Genomic DNA, 24,746 nt, shown 5'->3' with positions numbered 1-24,746 from the left:
ATCTAGTCCAGTATAGTCCAGTATAGTCCAGTCCAGTATAGTTGAGAGACAGTTTACAAACTACAGATTACAAAAGGAAAGATCAAGGGAAACGCATGTGGTTTGGACTTGTGTAACAAGTGTTGCCACCGTATATAAGAAACAAGACACTCACTTTTGAAAAAAAAAAAAGGGAATCGTTGAGGGAGTCGTTGAGAGAATCGTTGAGGGAGTGAATCGAGAGTCTCCGTGAGTGAGAAATATAACCCATATAAAGATGGGTCAAACTAGACCGAGAATAAGAGACTCACTCCCCCCAACAAGGAGAATAACGAGGGAAATTGACCTATATAGTTTAAAATTTTAGTTCCCCACACTCTGGGCCGGGTAACTCGGGGGTTCTCCCTCCTTTGGGTTTCCCATTATGGAAATTATACACTGTAATAGATGAGAAGAGAAAAAAAAAAAAAATAAATCGGACAAACCAGTACACCAGAACAGAGGTGTACCTAAGAGATGGGAAAAAAAAAGGGGAGAGGGGGGGGGAAACGAATAGAGAGAAAATAGTTAGTATAGACCAGTATAGACAAGAGAGGAATAGCAGTTATAGAGGAATTAGTTGTAGATACAATAGTTGTAGATACATTGATTATTTCTTTTTCCAGAGAAAGGCGCCTCTAGAGAAGTCTAGAGGTTTAGGTTGTTCACCTTTCCTCTTTTTAGATTCTGTAAAGAGGACGTGTCTTTTCACCACAGGATCGTATCTAACCTGAGTGATTTCTCTGGCGGTTCTTGGTACAAGAAGGGTTCTACGATAACCCGTTTTTGCCGTAGACACCAGTTGAACTATGGTTGTTCTTGCCTTTGCCTTTGCCATTGTGAATGTGTGTGAGTGTGTGTGTGTGAATGTGTGTGTATGTAAATTTACGTGCCACTGGTTCTAGTAGTGTATACAAGTGCAAGGTCTAGTGAGGATGTCTGTGAATTCAGTGTGCTATTCCCTCCTGATACGCTCTGCCAGAATTCCAGTAAAGTTTACCCCTCTTCTCCCATGAGGAAACATGAAAATTCAAGTTTGACCGACGCGTCGCTTCGCGCCGCGTTACGTCGATCGAGAGAATACAAGAGTGGTTTTCTTGTTTCTCCTTAACTCCACAAGAGATTCAGTTTGGTCCAGAGGTTCCTAAATGCATTACAGTTTGCGGCGAAAAAAGAAACGCGACGCGCGGACATTTGGCGCGTGTGGGGAGAGCGGCGAAAAATGGGGGCGGTGCGGGGAACGGTCTGGGCTGGCCGGAGAGCGGCATGGAAGCAGTATGGAAGCAGTATGGAAGCAGTATGGAAGCAGTATGGAAGCGGCATGGAAGCAGGAGTGCCGCCAAGGGGGACCAAATGGAAGATAATGGAAGCCCAAGTGTGGGAAATGCGCGATAGTGGCTTTAAAGGGTGAGGTCATAATGTAGAACTAGACTTTGAGGAAGAGTGTTTACTAATAGTATGCTGCACCATGTCATTATCGACAGATTCCCAATTTGTGCAACAATCGAGTCGTTTCCATAAGGGTCCACATAAAATTTTAACATTTTTAAGCATTCGATGAACAGCGTATACTGTTTTTTTTTTTTTTTTTTTTGTAAATTGCATGTTGTCAGTTTGCACGTTGTGCATTGTATACTTGTCTATTTACACGTCCTTTGATCACACCACCATTTTCTTACTCCTACTTACATACTCCGTCCTATCCATCCGGGCTAGGACGGCTAGAATGGCTAGGACGGCTGTCTCCGGTATTTGTTCTGCTCCTCTGCACCCAGTCTGCAGAAACTACTCCCTTCCTATCCTTGTGTTCAATTGTTTCGGTGTTATATATCTATTGTCCTCCTCGCCCCCACACTTTTACATCCAGTGCCCAATTCTCCCATTTTCTTGCATCTTGGTTGAAAACTACAAATTTTTAGTGTACTTTTTTTTTCTTTCTTTCTTATCTTCTTCAACAAACGTTTTCATCTACTGGTCTTTGCTAATCCTTATGAACGTCTATATTGTCCAGCCAAACTTGGAAATCACAAACTGTGAAAACTGCCCCTCGGAGGAGACCCTTCTCTCAAAGAAGGCCGACTACCTTGCAAACTTGAACAAATGCGAGAAGCTCGAGCAATTGAACGGCATGGAACACGTCCCCTCTTGGTGCGTCTCCAGTAGCCGCTCGGAAGTGTCGTCGGACTCGGACGACGTGCAGGGGCACACCCATAGCAACAAACACAAGCACAAGCGTAATCATTTACATAACCATAACCATAACCACAACCACAAACCAGCATCTGACACCGACCTTGATTTCCAGTTACAATCTTTCCACCCGGAAACAGGCGACTATTCAAAGCTTGACAATGACGCTGCCGATGCGCCCTTGTCCAAGTTGGGCATCCCGCCCAAGGTGGAGTCGCAGGACGGCAAGTGGCTTGCTCTCAAGTACTTGCAGTTGAACACTGACATATCGTTGCTACAGTATAAATACCTCAAGTGTTATGTGAAGATCAACAAGATTGTCCAGAAGTGGTTCAGCAAGCCCCAAATAACGGAAAATGACGAGCAAACCGGGTACAAACTCATTAACCATGAAATGGACAAGTTTCACAAGCTGGAAAATTTACTTAAATTGTTGCTAAACTTGAGGCTGAAGTTTCAGGCAAAATACAAAGACTTTAATAAAGACTCCAACCAAGTGGCGGCTGATTTATCTACACCATCCTCCTCTACCTTGTCACAGAAACCAATTTTGGTTTCAACCGCAGATTCTAGCTCTTCTAATGCTGCCTTGAAAACAGGCACATCTGCAGATCCAGAGTGTAAAGTCACATTCACCTCTCCTCAGCCTCTACATACCCAAACTCAATTCAACAAGTGAAGATACTATACCCTCTTCCCTCTTCACCTCCTCTTGTTTCTTTCTTTCTTTTCTGCACTGGTTCGTCAGTGTACTTTTCATTTTCATTATACCTTATACACTATACACCATACCTTATACACTATACACTATATAATGTTCCCTGTATACTATACGCCATTTCACGCTATAAAGAACAACCTCTCCCCCCCCATCTTCTCCTTACTATCCGGGCTTGCCAGCCCTAAAAATTACCTCCACTGGCGCTTTCGACGCGTCTTGGTATTGCGTAGTGGTCGATCACTGATTTATCCCCCTGCTCGATTCTTCAAGCCTATTTTTTTCGCTTTGTTTACACTTCTCTAGAATTCCTTCTTTGATCTCATTGACCTGATAACTTTAACTCTAACCTCACCAACCACCACACCCTGGCTCACAGACTGCTACACAGAACCAAACATCGACACATTGACGCAACTAGCCGATACACACTTCAATTTGAACATACTGCTCTTCTTTCCATTTATTGATCTGGTGATTTGTCCCATTTAATAGCTATTTTCTTGACCCAACACTAGTCACCTCAAACAAACCCCCTCCTCTCATCCATCCCTTTATAGAATAACGTGCTTGGGTTAACCGGACAATGTCTACATACGTTTCCAACAAGGAAAACATATATCCATACAACACGCCGTCGTTTGCTAAGAAAGCTGCGAAAAAGGCCCTCTTGAATCGAGCAGGAACCAACAGCAACAACTATTACAACAACCACAACAGCAACAATATGGACAACAAACAACGATCCCAGTTTCAGAACCGTTTGAATATGAGCCGGATCCAGCCTAACCATATTGATAAAGTGGTGGAATCCGTAGCCAATGCAACCAAGAGATTGTCCCAACAGTCGGCCCAATCTTCATCTTCAAAGAAGAAAACGGAAAATAGAGTTGGTCCTTGGCGATTGGGCAGAACCTTGGGTAAAGGCTCCACTGGGCGTGTCAGGTTGGCAAAACATATCCAAACAGGCAAATTGGCAGCAATCAAAATCATCCCAAAAACGTTCATTGATGATTCTATTGGTAATGACAGTGTCAATAACAGGGGGAAACAGAAGAAGAAACAAAAGTTTGACGAAAATGGCCTCCCCTATGGTATCGAACGTGAGATCATCATAATGAAATTGATATCACACCCAAATATAATGGCGTTATATGATGTCTGGGAAAATAAGGATGAACTATACCTAGTGTTAGAATATGTTGAAGGTGGTGAATTGTTTGATTTCTTGATCAACAACGGTAGATTGAGTGAAAGGGATGCAATCTCCTACTTTAGGATGATCATCAGTGGTGTATCTTATTGTCATAAGTTCAACATCTGCCATCGAGATCTAAAACCAGAAAATATCTTACTTGACAGATACGGTAGAATCAAAATTGCAGATTTTGGTATGGCTGCTCTGGAGACTAAACAGAAACTATTAGAAACTTCTTGCGGCTCACCCCATTATGCTTCACCTGAAATTGTTGCGGGTAAAAACTATCATGGTTCTCCAAGTGATGTTTGGTCTTGCGGTGTCATCTTATTTGCCTTGTTAACTGGTCATTTACCATTCGATGACCCCAATATTAGAAATCTATTACTAAAAGTACAAACAGGTAAATTTCACATGCCTTCATCCCTATCGAATGAGGCAAAGGACTTGATTTGGTCGATGCTTCGAGTAGATCCAAATCAAAGAATCCAAATCCAGGACATATTTAATCATCCTTTGATGTTGAAATATTACCCACTAGACGTCGAATACAATGATAGCAACCAAATTGAGAATCAATTGAATCATTTAGATATTTCGAAACCTATAAAAGATATCGATGAAGATATCCTGAGTAATTTACAGACTCTCTGGCATGGCTTGCCCGAAGATCATCTTATTCATTCATTACAGAACGATGAAAATAACCCAGAAAAGATGTTCTACTATCTATTGGAGAATTACAAATTGACTCATATGGATGATTTGGATTCTCAGCCTCCAAGCCTAACTCATTCTATATCCCAAACTGCAATTCCGCTGAAACCAAAGAATACAATCCCAAGATCAACAAGTACAGTTATTACTACAATCCAAGATGAAGACGGAAAAGTATTGAAGTCAGAGGTCCAAGAAATAAAACCGATGAAAAATTCTTCGTCAAAGGATTTAAAGGGGAAGCTCAAAAAGAAAACCTCTCAATCTAAAATCGTTGCATCTACTTCCTATAATAAGTCAATTTCTTTTAGAATGAAGAGAGATTCAACATTATCCATTATTAATATGAATAGGAACTTGGGCATTAAAAATGATGCTAGCATCAAAAATTTGGCTGTTAGATTGCAAAATTCTCCCATCGAAGGAGAACATGATGAAAATCACCCCAAAGGGGGAGTACAGAAGAAATATCAAATTCAAAATCATTTACTGTTAACCCAAAGGACTTACCAGAGTTACCCGATTTAAAGGAATATAGATATTTGATGCAATTGTTTGATGGAGAACCATCCAATTACAAACAACAAAATGAACTCAAAAACCCAGTTTTATCATCATCATCATCATCACAACAGCGACAAGCATTACAACCAAAAGCAGAAGATGATATTGATATATTGGACATTGCAAATTCCAGCTTTTCTGAAGAAGCAACTAATAAGACTATTAATACGTCCATTGATTCAAAGAGTGTCACAATTGATCCACCTAGGTCTGATGATTCCATCAGCAAATTGGAACAACTGAAGAAAGACCTGGGGATTTCCAACAGGTCGAATAATAGTCTAATGATTCGTAACTTTTCTGGTTTGAGATCAGTTGGTTCTTCATCGACCAGAAGGTTGAACACTTTCTTAAGCGATGAATATAAGGATATCAAATTAAAAGACTTAAATAAAAAAGAGAGAAAGCTTGATGTTTCTTGTGTCGGTCATACGGCTCAAAAATCAATGGACTCGAAGTTTTCACAAGGTACTAGTGACTTAGCATATAGCATACATTCTGCAATTGAAGTTCGGATGATTACCCCCACAGAGTCTGAAATTAGAAAATTGAATGACGGTAAAGTCTTTGAGGATGCGGATGAATCAAATCTCATAAGTGATGATAGTATAATCAAAACTTCAACAAATAGAATAAAGTTGAACATCTTACCCAATGTTGACTACCATAGAAAATCAATTAGAAACTCAATGATCACAACAACATCTGAAGATTCGAGAGATAGGATCACAAACGTACTGGTTTCGAGGTTTCAAGATGCACCGGAATTAGAACCACTAGTTCCACCACCTAATTCCAATTCCAATTCTAATTCCAGCCTAAAGTCTAATTCCAACTTTGATTCGAACTCTAACTCTAACTCTAATAATAATAATAGTAACGATACCCTTGAAAGTGGAGTATGTGAGTCTTTATATACCACCTTAGAGGAACAACCAGAAAACAAGCACCTAGCTAACGATATCTTTGATAAAACACCTATTAAAGAAGAGGGTGTATGCAATTCGAATCATACGAATGATGTCCCACCAATCTCCCAAAAAACTACAGAGGAAGCTGTCGAAAAAGTTATCGAAGAGCCTACCAAAAGACCCACTAAGAAATCAGTTCCGAAATCACATGGGAAACAAATAAAGACAACTGAGAGTTCTCGTACGAAGAAGAAAAACTGGTTTCAAAGAATAACATCTGCTTTCAGCAGCAAATCGCCAACTTCTAGTACTACAAATTCGAGCACAAGTAACTTCAAATTCCAATCATTATTCACTTCAAAAGCTAGAGAAACCGGAGGTAAGAAAAGGAAATTTTCTTTAAATTTCAGGAAACCCAAATATACCCCTAGGAGTAGAGGGGTTGGCTCTGAATATATGATTGAGAGCGATACTGTTACAAAGAACGAATTATTGAAATGTATCAGGGAAGACCCAAGAACAAAGATACTCAAACTGACAGATATGGTTGAAAATGGTGGTGGCTTTGAGTACGTTTATGATATCCCTAATTTGAAAACTAAACTTGGCGTAAATGTCATTGAAAAAATTGGATCGGAATATGGTTTTGGAGGTTGTTTTGTCAAATTGGTTAAATTAGAAATGGCTGAGAAATCCTTCAATTACTGGTGTGAGATATTCAAGATCTTGATCAAAGAACTTGAGAGTGAAGTCCCCTCTGACTGATCGGCAGCAATGTATATAAAATTTTACACTCTAAATGTATAGAATAAGTACGGCATTATCCCTAAACTCAATGGTATTGAACGACTCTTTAGTACCCCCCCGGGGGAATTATTTTTTTTTTCAAGCGCATATGCATAGTGTATCCCCCCTTTCATAGCAATAAGGTTTGAGCTGTCAAAAAATTTATTTATAGCTTATTATAAGGTTACAATATTTCCAAGTGACCGTCATTACTATACAAGTGAATTATTTTGCGTGCTTACCACTTCCACAAGCTTAACCAATGCATTCCAGAAATATGTTACTTTTGCATAGACGGAAAAAGCAAACAAATGCCGGTGTCCCATTAAAAAGATGGATATCACCTGTTTCCCGAAAAAAAAAAACAAAATGCCCCCGTGTGCAGTACAGGATTCACCCGAGAGCAATAATACACAAACTAACACGTGATTTTGCGCATTTTGCATTTCTTGTTAAGGAAAATACCCGGAAGTCGAGCACAACTATTAAGCCTCCATTTTATATAATCTGCCAAAATATGGGTGCCCCGTTTTTCCCTGACACCTTGTTTTGTTTCCTTACCAACTTGGTTTGCTTGTATTGGTGTCGAAGGATCCCCAATCTTGTTTACCTTGTAGAGTTTTAGCCCAAAAAGGACTTAGATGGTTGGGAAAAGGATGTTTGTAACTACATGTTTGTGAGGCAAAACATAACTCAAATGATCGCCCAAAGATTGTGGAAGGAACGTTCTATACGTGTTCCAGAAGGTTCAAATGCCTTAAAAAAGTAACGTGCGGCTCTAAACTTCCGAAAGTAACCGTTGGGCACTTTCCCAATTCGCTCTAAAACTGTTCCCTTTCTTAGGAATACGCACCAAAAAAATCTGTTACCGGAGGTAAACTAAAAAAAATTTCTTTTTCTCTGATATGTACGTTAGTCAGGAACGATATCGAAGCATCCGTTTTTTCCTCTTTCAACCCCCCCCCCCACCAAGTTTTTCTTCTTCTCTTTCTGGTCTTAAACGTAGTCCTATCACACACCCGCTTTCTTCATCTTGCTATCGTCAGTTGTACTTGCCATTCATTCAGTGAAGGAGTGAACCCATCAAACCCTTTTCCCCTTGTAAAGCTTTGTGCTTATCTGTCTTATTCATTGATATCCACCCACAGTTACAGCAACATCAAAGCAACTGAATTTTACCAAATTTTACTTTTTTTCTTTTCAATCGAACAGCTGGGTACATTTCACACAATTTAAAATTTCAAAACATGGAAACGATACCACGTATCAAGATTGTTGTTGCTGGTGATTTAGGGACGGGGAAATCTTCACTAATTAACTTTTTCATTAGATCACTTTATTCCGAGGAGTTTGATCCAGAACTGGAAGATACTTATTGTAAGCAAGTCACCTTTGATGATAAGCTATACAATCTTGAGATCCTTGATACAGTTGATAACGAGTTTCGTAGTGAACATGATAAAATCTCCATGTATCAAGACTGTGATGCTATTATTTTAACTTATGCCGTTGATGATGCCACAAGCTTGGATAATATATTTGTTAGATACTCAAACCTACCAATCAATGAAGAAGTTGGAGAGAATAAACTGGTTTACAAAGACAGCAGAATAAGACGATTCCCACCAATTATACTCGCAGGATTAAAGTCAGATTTAGTGAGCACAAAACAGATAGACCATCACACTGGTCAAAGAATAGCAAAAGATTTAAAATTACAGGGGTTTTTCGAATGTAGTGCTGCTTCTAACATTAATGTTGATGAGTTATTCAAATTTGCTACAGAATGTGGTTTGAAACATCAGCAAAACGATATTGATCTAACTAATATTTATGCTGCCGAAGAAGAGAGCCAAGGTAGAGGGTCTGATAGGAAACATTCCACATGCACAACGATATCAGGCAACCTGGAACCTACATACATCAGAAAAACTAAACTGTCTAAAAATATTCAGGAGGTAGATCCAGTAGTGGAAGTCGACATTCACAAGGATGATTTACAATCAAACCTGATTGTCAAGACTTCAAGCGTTGTTTCTAAAAAGCCAACAAGGAGGTCAGCAAAGCAAAATTGCAGAAGCAAAACATTGAGTCCAGACGCTGTCTCTAGATGCTGCACTATAATGTGATAGCAATACTAGATACATTATTATGTCTTATTTTTCAAATGTATTACTAGACCTCTCAACCTCTCATTAAACCTCTCATTAAATTTACGTTTTCACAGAATACATTTGAATTACTATCCATTCTTTATCCACTTTTTAAGTTTTTCAGTTTTTCATGCATGTATTCTTATATTTATTCACATTAACTTTTATAGACTGCACTTCAAGCAATAAGCATAAACACAAAAAATTAGGCTCGTACTTATTTACGCTATTCTCTCTTCTTTTATAGAAGAGACTAATGGAACATATAGGTGCTATTCAGATGTAAAGTACATAAATATTGCTATCACACACTCAACTTGGACGACAAGTGTAAAGAACTAGAAAAAGTGTGCGGAATCCGCAGAAAAAAAAGACGGCTACTAACGGAAAACTTTGGGTTCGATCAACCTTCGATGGTGTTTCATGCCGAAGATAACCGTGTTTTAAAAACATCTTTGTTTCTCTACATTGCATTACTTATAAATAAGCGCCTTGCTCTTATTTAAAGCATCATGTACATCCTTCTTAATTTGATTTATTATGTTGTTTGGGTATCATATATTTCTCTTTAACAGCATTTTTGAGCATTCACTCCCCACTCTTCTCAGTTATACTCCATTCACCCGGTTTGATTTTTTTCGACGCATTTTTTTGTGCCGCTTTTTTCCTAATGCAGAGGCCGGATTTCCTTATTTGGAACAAGTCCCCGGTATCGCCCAAAGCCTGAGCGACTTCTTGACAAAAGACATGGTGTTTATGTTGGAGTATGGTCACTCTATCCGCAAATAAGATGATGTTGAGTGGCACAGAGTAAAGTTATTTGTGAATAGTGGTTTCTAGCTTTGAAAGAAGGTAAAAATCCGATGAATAAGGTTTGAAAATCAGGGTAAATACACAAAATATAACCGAATGGTGAATTTTTCTCAAATGAAATGACTCTTCTAAAAGTTTTTCAAGACAATCAATTAGGTGGGCCCTTAACTGTCGTTAATCCCGTATTTAAAGGGACCTTTCCCCGCATTTTCACTTTTTTAGCAAATCTTACCCCCAATTGCAAACAGTTCCTTGATTTTAACATACAGAGTCAGTAAAGAAACAACATGAGTGCCAAAGCCAGCATAGAACAAAATTCTTTTGAGGAGAAAAAAATACCATCAGATACTGAATTGCTTGATGTCCAATCCTCCCAAAGTGAAAATGATTTAACGCTGTCCTCGAGCGAAAAGAATGCAAAAGTACAAGAGCTTGCCCAAGCATACAATATTAACCATAAGAAGTTAATGTGGAAAATTGATTTGTGTGTTGTCCCACCTTTTTGTTTGTTATATTTCCTTGCGTTTCTAGACAGAGTTAATATTTCAAATGCAAACGTTTACGGAATGTCTAAGGAACTAGGCTTGAGCAATAACCAGTTTTCTGCTGCTTTAACTGTTTTTTTTGTTCCGTACATTGTCTTTGAAATTTTATCAAATTTTATGTTAAAGCTTGTCAAACCTCACTTATGGTTGGCTGCGATGATATTTTTATTTGGAGTTGTTACCATTTGTATGGCATGGTCCAGAAATTACGGTGGCTTGATAGTTTGCAGATTGTTTTTAGGAATTTTTGAAGCCGGTTCCTTCCCATCTATCTTCTACATAATGGCAAACTTTTACACTTCTGCTGAATCTCAACGAAGATTCTCTATTTTCTTCAGTTGTACCTGTTTAGCTGGAGGTTGTGCTGGTGCACTAGCATATAGAATACATGATTTAAATGGTGTTCATGGACTACTTTCTTGGCAATGGATCTATGTCATTGAAGGTGCATTTACAGCAGGCTTGGCAATTTTACTGTACTTTATTGTTCCTGATTTCCCAGAAGAGTCAAGATTTTTGGATGCTAATGAAAGAGACTTCTTGAAGAAAAAGCTAGAAATATTTCAAGGTAACTCCGGTTACGAAATTAAGCAAACATGGAAAGATGTGGGTAAAGTCTTTAAAGATCCAGTTATCTACATTTGTGCTATTACTTATTTCTGCTTTATCATCCCTGCCTACTCTTATGCCTTCTTTGCGCCAACAATCATTAAGCAACTAGGATATACTGCGATGGAAGCTCAGCGTCATTCAATCTATCCATGGCTTGCTTCTATGGGTTTCAGTATATTAATTGCATTTGTTTCAGATTACGTGCGAATCAGATTGCCATTTTTAATACTAGCAACAATTGTCTCTATAATTGGCTTTGCGGTCACAGTTGGATGTGTTGATCAACCGTTGGTAAAATATGGTGGTTGCTTCTTACTTGCTGCTGGTTTGTATACTGCAATGCCAATATTAATCTGTTGGGTATCCTTAAATTTTTCAGGGCATACGAGAAAGAGTGTTGGTACTGCATTTGTTATTGGGTTTGGTAATATTGGTGGTATTGTTGCAGCCTTCCTTTTTCCAAGTAATGATGCTCCAAAATTTATCAAAGGGTTGAGTGTAGGATTGGCATTTTCAACTTTTGCCTTAGTGTGTATTTTTTCCTACTTTGGTTTATTGGTCTACAGAAATAGACAAAAGCAATCTCTTACGTACCGAGAGGCATGGGAACAACTAGATCCAAGGGAGAAAATTATGAGGGGTGATTTGAACCCTGATTTTAAATACATGTATTAGGTGTGTTTTCTTCTACTTCCTCTCCTAGTCTGAGTTTTATAGATTTTTAATGAATAATAATTCCTAGTGTATTGTTTTTGGCATGCGTAATCCCGAAATAGATACTATAAAAGATTCAAAAACTTGCAGCATACGATTGAGTCCGCATGAAATTTAGCCTTTCGATATTTTCAATTAACCCAATCGAGCAATTCCAGGGGCCAGCAACGCACAACTACTGATCTATTAAAAGTTCTCTGGCCATGTACCTAAATTATCGCTTTCTGGATCCTGTCTTACTTTAGAGATACCTTTCTTTTCTAGGAATGTATACATAGCTCACCTCCAATTGCTTTAATAGGTAACTTTGTCAATTGAATTATTTTTAGCTTGTCCACTTTTTAACTATTATCCATTCATTCAGAGAGGCAGCTTTCTAATATGACACAAACATCCATAAAAACAAGGGCGACTTATAGCTGGGGAGGTAACACAAAGAAGAAAGAGCTCGGATTTATGGAAGGAGATGTCATTGAAGTTCTTCAAGTAATAAACAAGGATATATATTATGGAGAATCCCACAGGACTAAAATGAAAGGTTTTTTTCCATCCAAATATGTAGAGTGTGACTTATCTCCTGACCGATCTAGATCATCAACCCCTACATATGAGGGGTCAATTTCTCCGTCTAGTTCTAAAAACACAAGTTCTAATTCTCTGTTTACACTGAAGAAGAATGATAAATCTTTCTCCTCAACGTTAACATCTGAGCTTCCTGCTCTTAGAAACAAAGAACAGGCGCTAGCTATTCCTGAAGCAAGACAATCAAAGAAATTTTCGTCTTCTTACGTTCAGCAGTTATTAGATGCTTCCACGATAAGCACAGATACTAACTCCTCATCAGTGTTTGGTCATTCTGATTTCAGCGCTACATCTGCTGGGTCATATATGGGACATAGCAGAAGAGATGAATACGATCATAAGCTCCAAAGTATGATGAACTCAAACAGTAACTATAATGACCAGACCAGGAAAGCTCTAAATGAGATAATCGAAAAACATGAGAAGAAGAAACAGCCCAAGCTGTTGGGAAAGTTTTTCGGCAATAAAGGCGATGATGGCCCGAGTTTTGATGATAAGCTATATTTATCAACAGTTGAAAAAATGAGTCAAATATCTTTCAAGGAAGACTTTATACCGCTGCAAACATCTGAAAAATTGAACCCTACTCATAACACCCAACTAGAAAGAACTAGAACATTAAGTGGCCACTCTAGAGGCCAAAGGTACAAAAGAATTTTAAAAGAACAGCCAGAACTGATTTTAAAGCCACAAAAGAGCATAACTAATGTGAACTACGAAGCTAGAGATCCCACTTTTGTGCGCAACTACAATATCGATTCTATTGATTTTAGTCGAGTGGATAAATTTGTACATCACGTAGAGTATGATCCATATGAAACCATTCAAAAATTTACAAAGAGTGTTATTTTGAAACATTTTGAAAGCGAAGTCGAAATATCACGGGCAATTTATGTATATCTTATTAACAACTTCAAATTAGTTAACAAAAAGAATGAAAAAGTAAGTACCAAAAAGATGTTTGAATCTGAAAAAATATCAGAGATTATGCATTCTACAATATGCACACCACATCAGCTTACCTGGATGTATTATATTATGGCAGAAACAGCTGGCCTTGATGTGGAAATGATTCTTGGCTATCTAAAATTTCCATTTGTTTTGAATGAGACTGTGACAGATTCAAAAAAAAGGCTGATCATCAACCATTCGTGGATTAGCATTCAGATTGAAGGTGAGTATAGATTCGTTGATGTTGCACTTGGCAATCCAACAAACGAGTTTGCAACAAAGTATCCAGATATTTGGGACCCGATTTCAACAAGTAATTTTTATCACCTCACGAGACCCTTCCATTTGGTTTACACTCATAGCCCTCGTTATATTGAACAGCAATATATTGTCCCCCCAATTGATTTAGTTTCCCAATTATCTTTACCACCACTCTATCCTCATGCAATAATAGCTGGAGTAAAGCTCCACAAATTTAGTTATGGTTTACTCCATTTGAGAGATCATGAATTATATGAGTTTGAGCTTGAAATACCAGAAGAATATTTAGTCAAAGGTGAATTCAAGCCTTATGATCAATCTTTTGAGTGTTGTGATTCCTTAGTTCAGATATATCACTACAATGGTAGAAGAATTGCACGATTTCAAGGCATTATGTCAAAAAATTGTCCTGCTGGATTTATAAGCGTCACAGGTAAACATGAATTTACCAAAGAATGGAATATTCTTATGAGTGTGCCGTGCTTCCATGTTGGTAAATGGGCTGCATTGAATTGGGTTAAAACAGTACCAGGGTTAAATGGTGTTGATGTTTACATCAAAGAACCAAAAATCAAAGATTTGGAATTGAAGGAGCAAACATTTAATATTGTAGTAAACAGCAAAACTGAATATTTCAATCAAGTGAAAAGATTTTTTGCGGGCTCATTCAAAGTTGGTCTGTTTCCACCAAATAAACAGATCATTGAATTAGATATAACAGATAATAATTCTTATATTGGAAATGTCAATGTAAATGTACCGGGTAATTGGAGACTAGGGATTCTTGATGTTAATATGAAAAGATGGAAAGTCATTGCTGAGTGGGAAGCCAGACCAAACTAGTATGGGAACTGAAAGCTAATAAGTATACGGGGCAAAAGGTACACGAATATCGCCTAATTCATACTACCTTAAGTAATTTGTATAACAATATTTTTAATTATAATAGATCAACAAAAAATCACTTAGTAAGTAATATTATCAAAAGGTCCATATAAACTGCCCAGTTAGTAAAGGCAGTAGAGTTTCTGGAACAGATATATTACATGTTAGTATTATAAAAGCTAAAAAATGCAGGTAAAAGTATGCTTACGCTTAAGGATCTGCAGATGTCCCTTGATCAACTGAACCATTCATTGCCTCTCGAATTTCATCTTCAATTAAATTTTTGTAATAAGGTGGCTGTTCAATCGTATCTAAAGTAAACTGGTCATCCCCTCTTTCATCATCAGTAAATTCTGCCGGCTTGTTTATACCACTCTCAGCAATTTCTTGGAATTCCGGCAAATCTAATTCTTCGACATCACTGGTATCTAACAATACGTCATGATTAAACTTTGTGTATAATGGAGGCGGTGCTTCTGATCCTCTCAGCGGCGCCAACCCCCATTTTTTAACGTTCGCTTCAATATAGACAAACCCCATTTGGCCAAAGTTGACATCCACTCTACATGGATTTATACTTCCGACAGTTGGGAATAGTTTTAAGTTTTTAGGCAACTTAACATGCCCTCCTATTTTGCTCTCAGCTACTTTCTTACCATTTCTGGTAAAAAAAATGTTTCTTGAAACTCTTCTGAACCCGACACCCACAACATCTCCTTTCTCAAGCGGAGGAAAGGCATGCAGTCCATCTTTCAAGCTCTCCAAAGGAAATGGATTATTGTGGCGCCTGTCTCCATTCGAGTCATATGAAACACTGTGTAAGTACCTTCCTGGAAGTGCAAAAGAAGGATATGGATATGTACATAATCCTAAGGAAATCATTGTGTTGTCTTTCATATTCTCAGGGATATCAAAAATTTTGTATTCTACGTAATGTATGTCTTTAGTATTTGGAAGTGGTAGATTCGATTGAACTGATATAGGGGTATTGATATTGTGGAATGTAATTTCTGATTTATTTTCTATAGTTACACTATTATGATCATCAGTAGGAGACAAAAATTCCCAAGCATTTACCCCCTTTTCTCTAATCAAGTCGAACTCCCAGTTTGCAAGTTCTAATTGGGCAAAGTGATTCAGCTTGATGAATTCTTTTGCTTGGAAATATATTTCTTGTTCATCAGGTGTCAATGTTCGTAATGCTTCCGCATCTTGCTCGGATTCCACCTCTTCATCATAAAGTAGATTGGAATAATCATAGTCATTGTCATCATAGAAGGACGTCCCACTTATGCAATTTTGTACCATCAGAATAATTAATAAAATAAATGCAGTAATGAAAAATGAGAAGAAGACCAGGGGAACAGGTATCCATATGTCATCATTGTAATCAACGTCATCGCTTTTATGTATTCCCTCTCTGTTTAATTCCAGGATATTCGATTGCCCCTGTATTATATATGGCATATCCTATCTCTAACTATCTATGATATACTTTTAGTAATGATTAAGGTCCGGGATTATACTCCTTTAATGATGCACATCTAAAGTAGACAGAAGAAGAAGAAGAGGAAGAAGGAGAAGAGGTAGTCATCGTTTTGAATATTGGTCGCCTTTTTTTTGTATTAAAGTTGAGAAATTAAAGTAATGTAAAGAAAACTGAATATGTTTTTTTTTTATATCACTGGTGCTACAACTGAAATCCCAATTTTCAGATAGAATGAAGAATCAAGCGCCCTAAGTTTACAAAATGAGCAGAATAGACAATTATACAAAGTTTAAGAAGTTGGGTGAAGGTACCTATGCCGTCGTATATTTAGGAAAACAAAAAACTACGGGCCGAGAAGTGGCTGTTAAAGAAATCAAAACAGAAGGCTTCAAAGACGGCCTAGATATGTCTGCAATCCGGGAAGTCAAATATTTACAAGAGCTGAAGCATCCAAATATTATTGAGCTAGTTGATGTGTTTAGTGATGAGAAGCAAAACCTGAATTTAGTTCTAGAAGTTTTGCCTGGGGATTTGGAGAAAGTTTTACGTGACAAAAGTATAATTATTAGCCCCGTTGATGTCAAACGTTGGCTGTTGATGATACTGCGAGGTGTATATCACTGCCATAGAAATGGAATATTACATCGTGATTTAAAACCAAATAACTTGTTAATGGATCCTGATGGGAATATCAAGATTGCCGATTTCGGTTTGGCTCGAAGTTTAGATCAACCTACGGAAAGACTAACATCCAATGTGGTCACAAGGTGGTACAGGGCGCCAGAACTACTCTTTGGCGCAAGGCACTATACTGGAGCTGTTGATGTTTGGGCAGTTGGGACAATTTTCGCAGAAATGATGTTGAGAAATCCATACTTACCAGGATCAGATGATGCTAATCAGTTGGTAATCACTCTACAGGCACTCGGCACACCAACTGAGGAGACATGGCCAGGGGTCACACATCTACCTTTGTACAACAATTTAACTATTTACCCTGCCCCAAGTAGGGCGGAACTTCGTCGGAGGTTTGCTGCTGCAAGCGAAAATGCTTTGATACTTCTGGAAGGAATGATGATTATGAACCCCGTTAAAAGGTGGACATGTGAACAAGCACTTCTTTCCAATTATTTCACAGAGGAACCGATTCCTTAAAATCGTAAGTTGGTTACACGCACACATATTCTCACACAGCCTAATTTGAGATAGAATCAGATGACCTAGTGTGCATGAGAAACTATTTGTGTATGTTTTTGCATTGCCATGCATTGATGTCTAAGTTATTATACATTTATGATTGTGGATACTATTTTAAATTACAAAAGACATACCCTCGGTTATATGTTCTTGGTTACGTTTTAAATAAATGTGTCAGAAAGTTTTATAATCTAAATATATATACATAGATTTATGAAAGTAGCAAAAAGTAGTTGAGAATTTTTTAATTTCCTTTCTAGGATGACAAATAAAATTTTTTTTGAACAATTTTCATCTCTTGTACTGAATCTTGTTCCTCTACCCCCAAGAGTATATTTTGCCTAATTAAAGACTTCAATTTGATTGCAATATGGAGACAAGAACAGTTAACTTTACATGTAATGCCTGCCACATTCAATTTACCAAATCTGAGGACCAGAGGGATCATATGAAAGGTGAATGGCACCGATACAATTTAAAGAGAAGAGTTGCACAATTACCACCAATTTCTGAAGAAACATTCAACTCCAAAGTTGCTAATATTGAGAAGAAGAAGAAGGAGGAAGAAATGGAAGAGTTGACATACGGAATAAACAACGTTCAACTAAGTGCAAAGCAGCAGCGTAAGAAACAACGGGAAGAATTACTTGAGAAAAAGAGAAAACTTTTAGAATTAGCCAAGAATAGGTTGGTTAGTAATGGTGGACGTGTCAAATTAGATGAAGACGGAAAAGTGGTTGTAGAGAAGAAGGAATTGACCACAGAAGAGAAGCAATTAAAACAAGAGGTCCAAGAGGCCATCCGTAAGGAAAACGAGGAAGGAAATATTGACGAGGAAGCTTTGATAGAGGAAAAACTCAAAAATAGAGTTGATGTCCCAATTACAAAATGTATTTTTTGTAAGGAGCCGGAGTTTGATGATATTACTGGCACTTTTCAACATTTATTCAAACATCATGGCCTGTATGTTCCTGAAAAGAAGTACCTTGTGAATCCGGAAGGTTTGTTGAAGTACTTATATGAAAAGATTGGTTATGGTAATGTTTGTTTGTCATGTAATTTTCAGGGTAAGAATTTCCAGAGTATAATCCAACATATGTTGAGTAAGAACCATATTAGAATTCCCTATGAGACTGAAGACGAAAAGTTAGAGATTAGTGAATTTTATGACTTTACTAAGACGTATGAAGTTCAAGTTACTGAAGCTGATGGAAATGGGGAGTGGGAAGATGTCGATGAAGAAGAACTTGAAAATGATGAAGATGTGAATGAAGAGCTCTATGCCAGCTCATATGGCTTACATTTACCGAACGGAGTTGTTCTTGGCCATCGTTCGTTGGCCAAGTATTACAGGCAAAATATTAAACCCGAGAAGGAGTTGTCTGAAGGTCAGGGTACAGTTCTTGCTGCTGAAACTAGGAAATTTGTTACAACTGTTGATCACAAAGTCGTTGAGCTACAAAAGCGTGTATGGAACAATGAGTCGAAAGCAAGGGATAGGAACGATAGACGTGCACAAAAGTTCATTAATTGGCAGCCACATTACAGAGATCAACTTTTGCAATAGTTTTTGTGTAATACCTGACAGAAGATCTCTTGATTTTATTAAAGGCTATGTACTCTTTTCCTCTGTCATTAAATTTTTGCTATGTAAATGAATATCACTATTTTACACAGTTGCCAACATCAACGTCTGAGTAATACCAATATCTCTCTCTCTATATATATATATATATTCATGCTGAAAACTTCTATAATTGAGTTTTAGATAGTTTACTGAACTTTGAAACTAAGATATACAGAATTGTAAAGCCTTATATTTGGAGCCTGATCAACTTCCTTATTTTGACAGCAGTATCCAAAAACAAATCTCAAATACACTATTGTATATTTAATACTAGGGTCTAGGGGTACTAAGTAAGAAATCATTTTCAATGCACAAGCTCCTTGATAAAAAATACTTTTCAAACTGAATCTGGCCTTAAATGTAATATCAGTACCGAACAAAACAGTGTTTACAATGAAGATATTTCGGGCTGTAACCTGAACACATATATCTTAATAAAAAGATTTTCTTGACCATATACTATATTTTTGTATACCTTATTCTATCGTAAATTCTCAGAATTTCCCAGAAGTTTGACATCTAAAATTCAGCCAAAGGTTTCAGTTGTTTCAGAAAAGAAAAACCCAATAGTGCCAGTATCAATGCTCCAATAAATATTATCCCACGTATAGTCTATATATCCAAAAAGAGACAGGAAGAGCGTCTTATATTGCACTTGTCAGCGCTTGCTTATTCTACTTATAAAACTATGATCGTTGTTGGATTGATTATTGTAAGATTCAGAGAAGCAAAGTAAATTGGAGACTTGTAAAGACAAGGAAAAACTAATTGTGAACAATAGCTTAGTTCCGTACTTATAATATTGCACTTCAAAAACACATTGGTACCGGTAAAGAACAAGCAAAACAAGTGTCTATTAGGGATATAAGTTTAAACCTCTGATTTGACTGTTGAGGTCTTTGTTGTGTTGGAAGATTTAATTTGTAGTTACTCAGTTGGAATAAATTATAAGTTCGTATATTCATTTATAGGATTGATACTTCTTTCAAGTAATCTATCGCTAGTTACCACAGACAGAAAGCAAATATATAGCCTCATTTATATATCCAACCATCAAATATCACAGTGAGTGCAAGAAGAGAGTCATATTATAATCGTTTGGCGGCCGTCTCTGAAACTTTAAAATTGGAAAAGCGCATCTTCAAATGTTTGGAGTTTGTTGCTCTGTTTTTCTCCTTGACCTTGGTTAACGCGTTTTGTATTTTTGTCTTCTAAATAGAGGATCTTCTGAACGAGTTGACTATCTACTTTTCATGAAGAAGCTTTGGCACCCAACCATAAATATAATTACAATGATATATGATGATCTGGATGAGATTCTAGCAGAGTCACAGAAATTCACAGGTACGTTCCAGATAGAGGTGGAGAATGTTGGATTTTTAATGAATTCTCACGAATCTTCGAAAATCACTCCAAGTGAAAAGCTTGAGTTACCGTTTTATTTGGTCAATGCATTATCCCACATCTTCATTTCCGAGGAAGAGGGTGACAATAGCAGAAGCTTATTTACTGTTGAGAGGCCGGAGTATTTGAGTAAGCTAGCAACCAATTTCTACAAAGCGTCACCACTAAATGCCGACCTCTCGATTATAGAACATTTCTACAAAATCGTAGAGAAATGGTGTGAGTTCATCGAGCAGCCAGAATTAGTAGAAATAGTCTATGAAATGTTAATCACCAGGGCCGGACGAATCAATGATTTGTCATTCAATGCATCAGAAATGCATTCACGAGAAAACTTGGAGTTTATACAAACATTGGATTCGTTTGAGAAGAAGCTCTTCAAGATATCTACACATTCCTATGAGGAAGGCAAGAAATGGATGAAGCAGGTCAACAACTAACTATGGATTAAAGCAGGCACCTCTACCCCGTATTGAACCTTGGCCGGCCATTACAATGTGTGAAATTGCGGAATTCGAGGGTTAATGAGGGGTGTTTGAAAAATAGAAAATTGCTCCATGAAATTGTGACTTCTTCCTCATGGTAAATGGTTGTTTTGATGTTAGCTATTCACCATCTAGCAGGTCTCAACAATATCAAGTGACTCGGATAGAGCAAACACCATACACCATGGCAAAGATTGTTGTTTTAATATCAGGAAGTGGGTCGAATTTACAGGCCCTTATTGATGCATCCACTAAGGAACCTAAGAAGTTGGATGCAGATATTGTGAAGGTTATTTCGTCATCACCAGATGCATATGGGCTAGCAAGAGCAGCGCATGCGAAGATTCCCATTCAAGTGCACCAATTGAAGGAGTACTATAAGGGCATACCAAAAGATAGTAAGGAGGAGCGTAAAGTTGCCCGGGACCAGTTTGATTCCGATTTGGCACAGGTGGTGATTGCGGAGGAGCCTGATTTAGTTGTCTGTGCGGGCTGGATGTTGATACTTTCGATGGCGTTCCTCGAGCCGTTGTCCCAAGTGGGTATTCCGATCATCAACTTACATCCGGCGTTGCCAGGGACGTTTGAGGGAACCCATGCTATTGAGAGGTCTTGGGAAGCAGGTCGAAAGGGAGAGATTACAAAGGGAGGATGCATGGTGCACTATGTCATTGAGGCAGTGGATATGGGTGAGCCGCTTGTGGTGAAGGAGCTCGAAGTTACACAGGGAGAGAGTGTTGATGCGTGGGAGAAGAAGATCCACGACCTTGAACACGTTGCGATTGTCGAAGGTGCACAGTTGGCACTGGAGAAGTCCAGAGAGGAAGCGGAGGCCAAAGCTTCCCAGGCAGCAAAGGAGAAGGAAGAGGCCGAGAAGGCGCAAAAGGCCAAAGAGGCCAAAGCCAAGGCTTTAGCCGACTCCAAGAAGGCAGAGACGGCTAAAAAGAGTCCAATTGCGAAGAAGGACAAGAAGAGAGACAAGAAGAAGTCTTTTTGTGTTGTCTGTTGAAAAAGCCCTTGAAGAAGCCCTTGAAGAAGCTCTTGAACAATCTGTAGGAGAGTGTGTACAAGTAATCCGTAAATCCAAGCGTTCCATTTTACGTAAACATTCCGTGTACCGTCGCGTCTGCATTTTTGCGCAGCGTCTAATCAAAAAAAAAAAAAATAGGAAAAAAAATAGGAAAAAAATAGGAAAAAAAAAAGGAAAAAGAAAAGGAAAAAAAAGGAAAAAAAAAAGGAAAAAAAAACCCGTATTTCGGTTTGGCACCGCGGTTATTTTCTCTGCATTCTTCTTAATTGGTAGGAAGGCTCAGCCTAAAGTGTGTGTTGTCATGAATGCCACTGTTTCCAAAGTTGGTCTACTTCAACATTTCCCAAATGGGGGGAAGAGAGAAGGATGTTGCAACATGTAGTGGAAGTGCTACATTCTATAGCGGCCTGCTCCCAACGGTAGGTTGTTCTAACCGTTGTGCGTATTTTCTTATATTTACACAGCAGTGTATCCAGCGGGTGCAACAGTTGTACAGAGGCGCTTCGCTTGCCGTTTACGGACCAGCACGTGCTGAATGCCATTGTGTGAGTGGGCCAATGAGAGCGCCGACAGGAGAGCACTTGTAATTGGAGTCCACATTGTCAAAAGAGTAGAAAAAGTCAAATGTTTCTAGTAAAGCCAGTAGTTTTCCCTGTTGTATTGGCGGTTCCTACTGCCAGCTGTTCATTTTAACTCTCATCCTGTTCAAAGTCGTTCTATTGTTTGAAACGACTAGCTAAGTAGAGGTAAATAAGAAGAAAATACTACATTCAACAATGTCCAAAGAGTTCTCCCACCCTATGATCAAGGACGGTTGGTTTGCCGAAGTCTCAGATACCATGTGGCCAGGCCAAGCAATGTCGTTACGTGTTGATCGGATCCTAAATGCCGAAAAGACCAAGTATCAGGATCTACTTGTGTTCAAGTCGACAGACTATGGTAACGTTTTGGTTTTGGATGGTGCCATCCAGGCAACGGAGAGAGACGAATTTGCCTACCAGGAAATGATTACCCACTTGGCCATGAACTCGCATCCTAATCCAAGGAAGGTGTTAGTCATTGGCGGTGGTGATGGAGGTGTTTTGAGAGAAGTTGTTAAGCATGACTCTGTCGAAGAGGCAGTCTTGTGCGACATTGACGAGGGAGTAATTGCTAATGCCAAGAAGTACCTACCCGAAATGTCCAAATCGTTTAGTCATCCAAAGGTTAAGGTGCATATTGGTGATGGTTTTAAATTCTTGGATGAATTTAAAAACACCTTCGATGTCATCATCACTGATTCCTCCGATCCTGAAGGACCAGCAGCTTCTCTATTTCAAAAACCATACTTCCAGTTGTTGCACGATGCGTTGACTGAAGATGGAGTTATTACCACACAGGCAGAATCAATGTGGATCCATTTAGATATTATCAAGGAATTAAAGTCCGCTTGTAAAGATGTTTTCACAAATGTCGAATATGCGTACACAACAATCCCGACATATCCAACAGGCCAAATTGGGTTTATGGTTTGTTCCAAGAACTCCAAGGTCGATTTGAAGAAACCACTTAGATCTGTCTCTGAAACCGAAGAGGAAAAATTATACAAATACTACTCAAAAGACATCCACTCTGCTGCCTTTGTCTTGCCAAATTTCGCAAAATATGCATTGCAATAAATACTTCCTTTATACTTAAATGTACACCTCTTAAGTACTGATTACATTTACAGTCTTGCTCGTAGACTTTGACTATTTCCTATATTTTTCTTTTCTCTGTAAATCCTTACATATTTAATTATACATGCACCCCGCCTATGCATCAACTTCCATTTCCTGAACGTCAACCAAGTTGTAGATGGTTTCCTTTAGGATGGCAGTCGTTCCTCTAGGGAACTTATAGTTGTTTTGTTTCTTCTCTCTAACGTTTGGCGTCAGGTAGTTTCTATACAATTGTGCATCTTTACCAAGTTCCATAACGCACAGATCAACATTTGAACCCGATCCCAAATCATTCCAAATACCTGCCTGAATGGCATCACTTGCTAATCTCATCGCTTCCTCTCTTGTCAAGTCTTCCTTCCAGTCCTTTTCTAAAACTGCCATTGCAGCCAATGAACCACTGCCAAGCGACATGTAGAATCCAACGTCTGTAGAACCATGTGCATGGATACTGAACAAACCAATACCCGACGGATCAACACCAGCAACAATCAAGTAAGCGCCAATATATCCTTGGTATTTGAACAAGTGTTGTTTGAGCATTTGCATTGCACTAACAACTCTTGGTTCTCTACCTGTATTCATGGAATGTAATTCTAAGTTTGAAGCAATCAATTGGGTAACCATTTCCGTGTCAGCTGCTGTACCTGCACCGGCACACCATATCTTTGGGGCTAAACGATGTAATTTCTCACAATTCTTATCTGCAACAATAGGGCCTGCAGTAGCACGTGTATCTGCTGCAATAACAACACCGCCTTTGAATTTACACCCGACAATTGTAGTACCGGTGGATGTTGCCTTTGGTGCCTTGTAACCCGCTTCGTTGATTAGATACTGGTTTCTTTGATAATTGTCAAACTTTAATCCTGCCGCCATTTTGTTTGAGTGATAGGTTATCTAGAGGGTACAAAATAAAAGGCAAAGAGTAGTTTTGCCACTATAGCCAGAAGGATGTTCCTTGAGTTTGGTGCCCTTGAAATTATCAAATATTTCTCGTTTTACTATTCCTTTCTCGCTCTCAATATTTCCCATTTGCGCTGATTCTTGTAAGCATGAATTTTATTGATTACAGTATTATAGATATGGGTCTCTCTTCGTTTTTCTTTTGTTTCTATATATAAGAAAACTCTGCGTGCTCTCACAGTGCCTGTTGACTAAAGACTTTGATACATATACACACACACAAAAAAATA

The 24,746-nt window shown here is 38.3% G+C and overlaps 14 protein-coding genes across 14 annotated transcripts; 11 read left to right on the top strand and 3 right to left on the bottom strand.

The window, feature by feature from the left end:
• Positions 1–628: 628 nt before the first annotated feature.
• Positions 629–856, bottom strand: C5L36_0C06270 (uncharacterized protein; the record flags this gene model as incomplete). The annotated part of the gene is made up of 1 exon (XM_029466320.1): positions 629–856. The coding sequence occupies one exon, from the start codon at positions 854–856 to the stop codon at positions 629–631; it is 228 nt and encodes a 75-aa protein (XP_029322180.1).
• Positions 857–1,621: 765 nt separating this feature from the next.
• C5L36_0C06260 (uncharacterized protein) lies at positions 1,622–2,887 on the top strand (the record flags this gene model as incomplete). The annotated part of the gene is made up of 1 exon (XM_029466319.1): positions 1,622–2,887. The coding sequence occupies one exon, from the start codon at positions 1,622–1,624 to the stop codon at positions 2,885–2,887; it is 1,266 nt and encodes a 421-aa protein (XP_029322179.1).
• A 625-nt stretch (positions 2,888–3,512) lies between these two features.
• On the top strand, positions 3,513–5,369 carry C5L36_0C06250 (uncharacterized protein; the record flags this gene model as incomplete). The annotated part of the gene is made up of 1 exon (XM_029466318.1): positions 3,513–5,369. One exon carries the CDS (start codon positions 3,513–3,515, stop codon positions 5,367–5,369), a length of 1,857 nt encoding a protein of 618 aa, XP_029322178.1.
• Positions 5,370–5,386: 17 nt separating this feature from the next.
• Positions 5,387–7,081, top strand: C5L36_0C06240 (uncharacterized protein; the record flags this gene model as incomplete). The annotated part of the gene is made up of 1 exon (XM_029466317.1): positions 5,387–7,081. One exon carries the CDS (start codon positions 5,387–5,389, stop codon positions 7,079–7,081), a length of 1,695 nt encoding a protein of 564 aa, XP_029322177.1.
• A 1,268-nt stretch (positions 7,082–8,349) lies between these two features.
• Positions 8,350–9,231, top strand: C5L36_0C06230 (uncharacterized protein; the record flags this gene model as incomplete). Its single annotated transcript, XM_029466316.1, has 1 exon — positions 8,350–9,231. The coding sequence occupies one exon, from the start codon at positions 8,350–8,352 to the stop codon at positions 9,229–9,231; it is 882 nt and encodes a 293-aa protein (XP_029322176.1).
• A 1,124-nt stretch (positions 9,232–10,355) lies between these two features.
• C5L36_0C06220 (uncharacterized protein) lies at positions 10,356–11,900 on the top strand (the record flags this gene model as incomplete). Its single annotated transcript, XM_029466315.1, has 1 exon — positions 10,356–11,900. One exon carries the CDS (start codon positions 10,356–10,358, stop codon positions 11,898–11,900), a length of 1,545 nt encoding a protein of 514 aa, XP_029322175.1.
• A 420-nt stretch (positions 11,901–12,320) lies between these two features.
• C5L36_0C06210 (uncharacterized protein) lies at positions 12,321–14,576 on the top strand (the record flags this gene model as incomplete). Its single annotated transcript, XM_029466314.1, has 1 exon — positions 12,321–14,576. The coding sequence occupies one exon, from the start codon at positions 12,321–12,323 to the stop codon at positions 14,574–14,576; it is 2,256 nt and encodes a 751-aa protein (XP_029322174.1).
• A 252-nt stretch (positions 14,577–14,828) lies between these two features.
• On the bottom strand, positions 14,829–16,085 carry C5L36_0C06200 (uncharacterized protein; the record flags this gene model as incomplete). Its single annotated transcript, XM_029466313.1, has 1 exon — positions 14,829–16,085. The coding sequence occupies one exon, from the start codon at positions 16,083–16,085 to the stop codon at positions 14,829–14,831; it is 1,257 nt and encodes a 418-aa protein (XP_029322173.1).
• Positions 16,086–16,368: 283 nt separating this feature from the next.
• On the top strand, positions 16,369–17,262 carry C5L36_0C06190 (uncharacterized protein; the record flags this gene model as incomplete). The annotated part of the gene is made up of 1 exon (XM_029466312.1): positions 16,369–17,262. One exon carries the CDS (start codon positions 16,369–16,371, stop codon positions 17,260–17,262), a length of 894 nt encoding a protein of 297 aa, XP_029322172.1.
• Positions 17,263–17,674: 412 nt separating this feature from the next.
• On the top strand, positions 17,675–18,871 carry C5L36_0C06180 (uncharacterized protein; the record flags this gene model as incomplete). The annotated part of the gene is made up of 1 exon (XM_029466311.1): positions 17,675–18,871. The coding sequence occupies one exon, from the start codon at positions 17,675–17,677 to the stop codon at positions 18,869–18,871; it is 1,197 nt and encodes a 398-aa protein (XP_029322171.1).
• Positions 18,872–20,184: 1,313 nt separating this feature from the next.
• On the top strand, positions 20,185–20,775 carry C5L36_0C06170 (uncharacterized protein; the record flags this gene model as incomplete). The annotated part of the gene is made up of 1 exon (XM_029466310.1): positions 20,185–20,775. The coding sequence occupies one exon, from the start codon at positions 20,185–20,187 to the stop codon at positions 20,773–20,775; it is 591 nt and encodes a 196-aa protein (XP_029322170.1).
• A 139-nt stretch (positions 20,776–20,914) lies between these two features.
• C5L36_0C06160 (uncharacterized protein) lies at positions 20,915–21,829 on the top strand (the record flags this gene model as incomplete). Its single annotated transcript, XM_029466309.1, has 1 exon — positions 20,915–21,829. One exon carries the CDS (start codon positions 20,915–20,917, stop codon positions 21,827–21,829), a length of 915 nt encoding a protein of 304 aa, XP_029322169.1.
• Positions 21,830–22,626: 797 nt separating this feature from the next.
• C5L36_0C06150 (uncharacterized protein) lies at positions 22,627–23,508 on the top strand (the record flags this gene model as incomplete). Its single annotated transcript, XM_029466308.1, has 1 exon — positions 22,627–23,508. One exon carries the CDS (start codon positions 22,627–22,629, stop codon positions 23,506–23,508), a length of 882 nt encoding a protein of 293 aa, XP_029322168.1.
• Positions 23,509–23,643: 135 nt separating this feature from the next.
• C5L36_0C06140 (uncharacterized protein) lies at positions 23,644–24,429 on the bottom strand (the record flags this gene model as incomplete). Its single annotated transcript, XM_029466307.1, has 1 exon — positions 23,644–24,429. One exon carries the CDS (start codon positions 24,427–24,429, stop codon positions 23,644–23,646), a length of 786 nt encoding a protein of 261 aa, XP_029322167.1.
• Positions 24,430–24,746: the final 317 nt, after the last annotated feature.

The sequence above is a fragment of the Pichia kudriavzevii genome, chromosome 3 (assembly GCF_003054445.1).
Source record: "Pichia kudriavzevii chromosome 3, complete sequence".
NCBI lineage: Eukaryota > Fungi > Ascomycota > Pichiomycetes > Pichiales > Pichiaceae > Pichia > Pichia kudriavzevii.
This window is presented reverse-complemented; position numbering and strand designations above follow the sequence as displayed.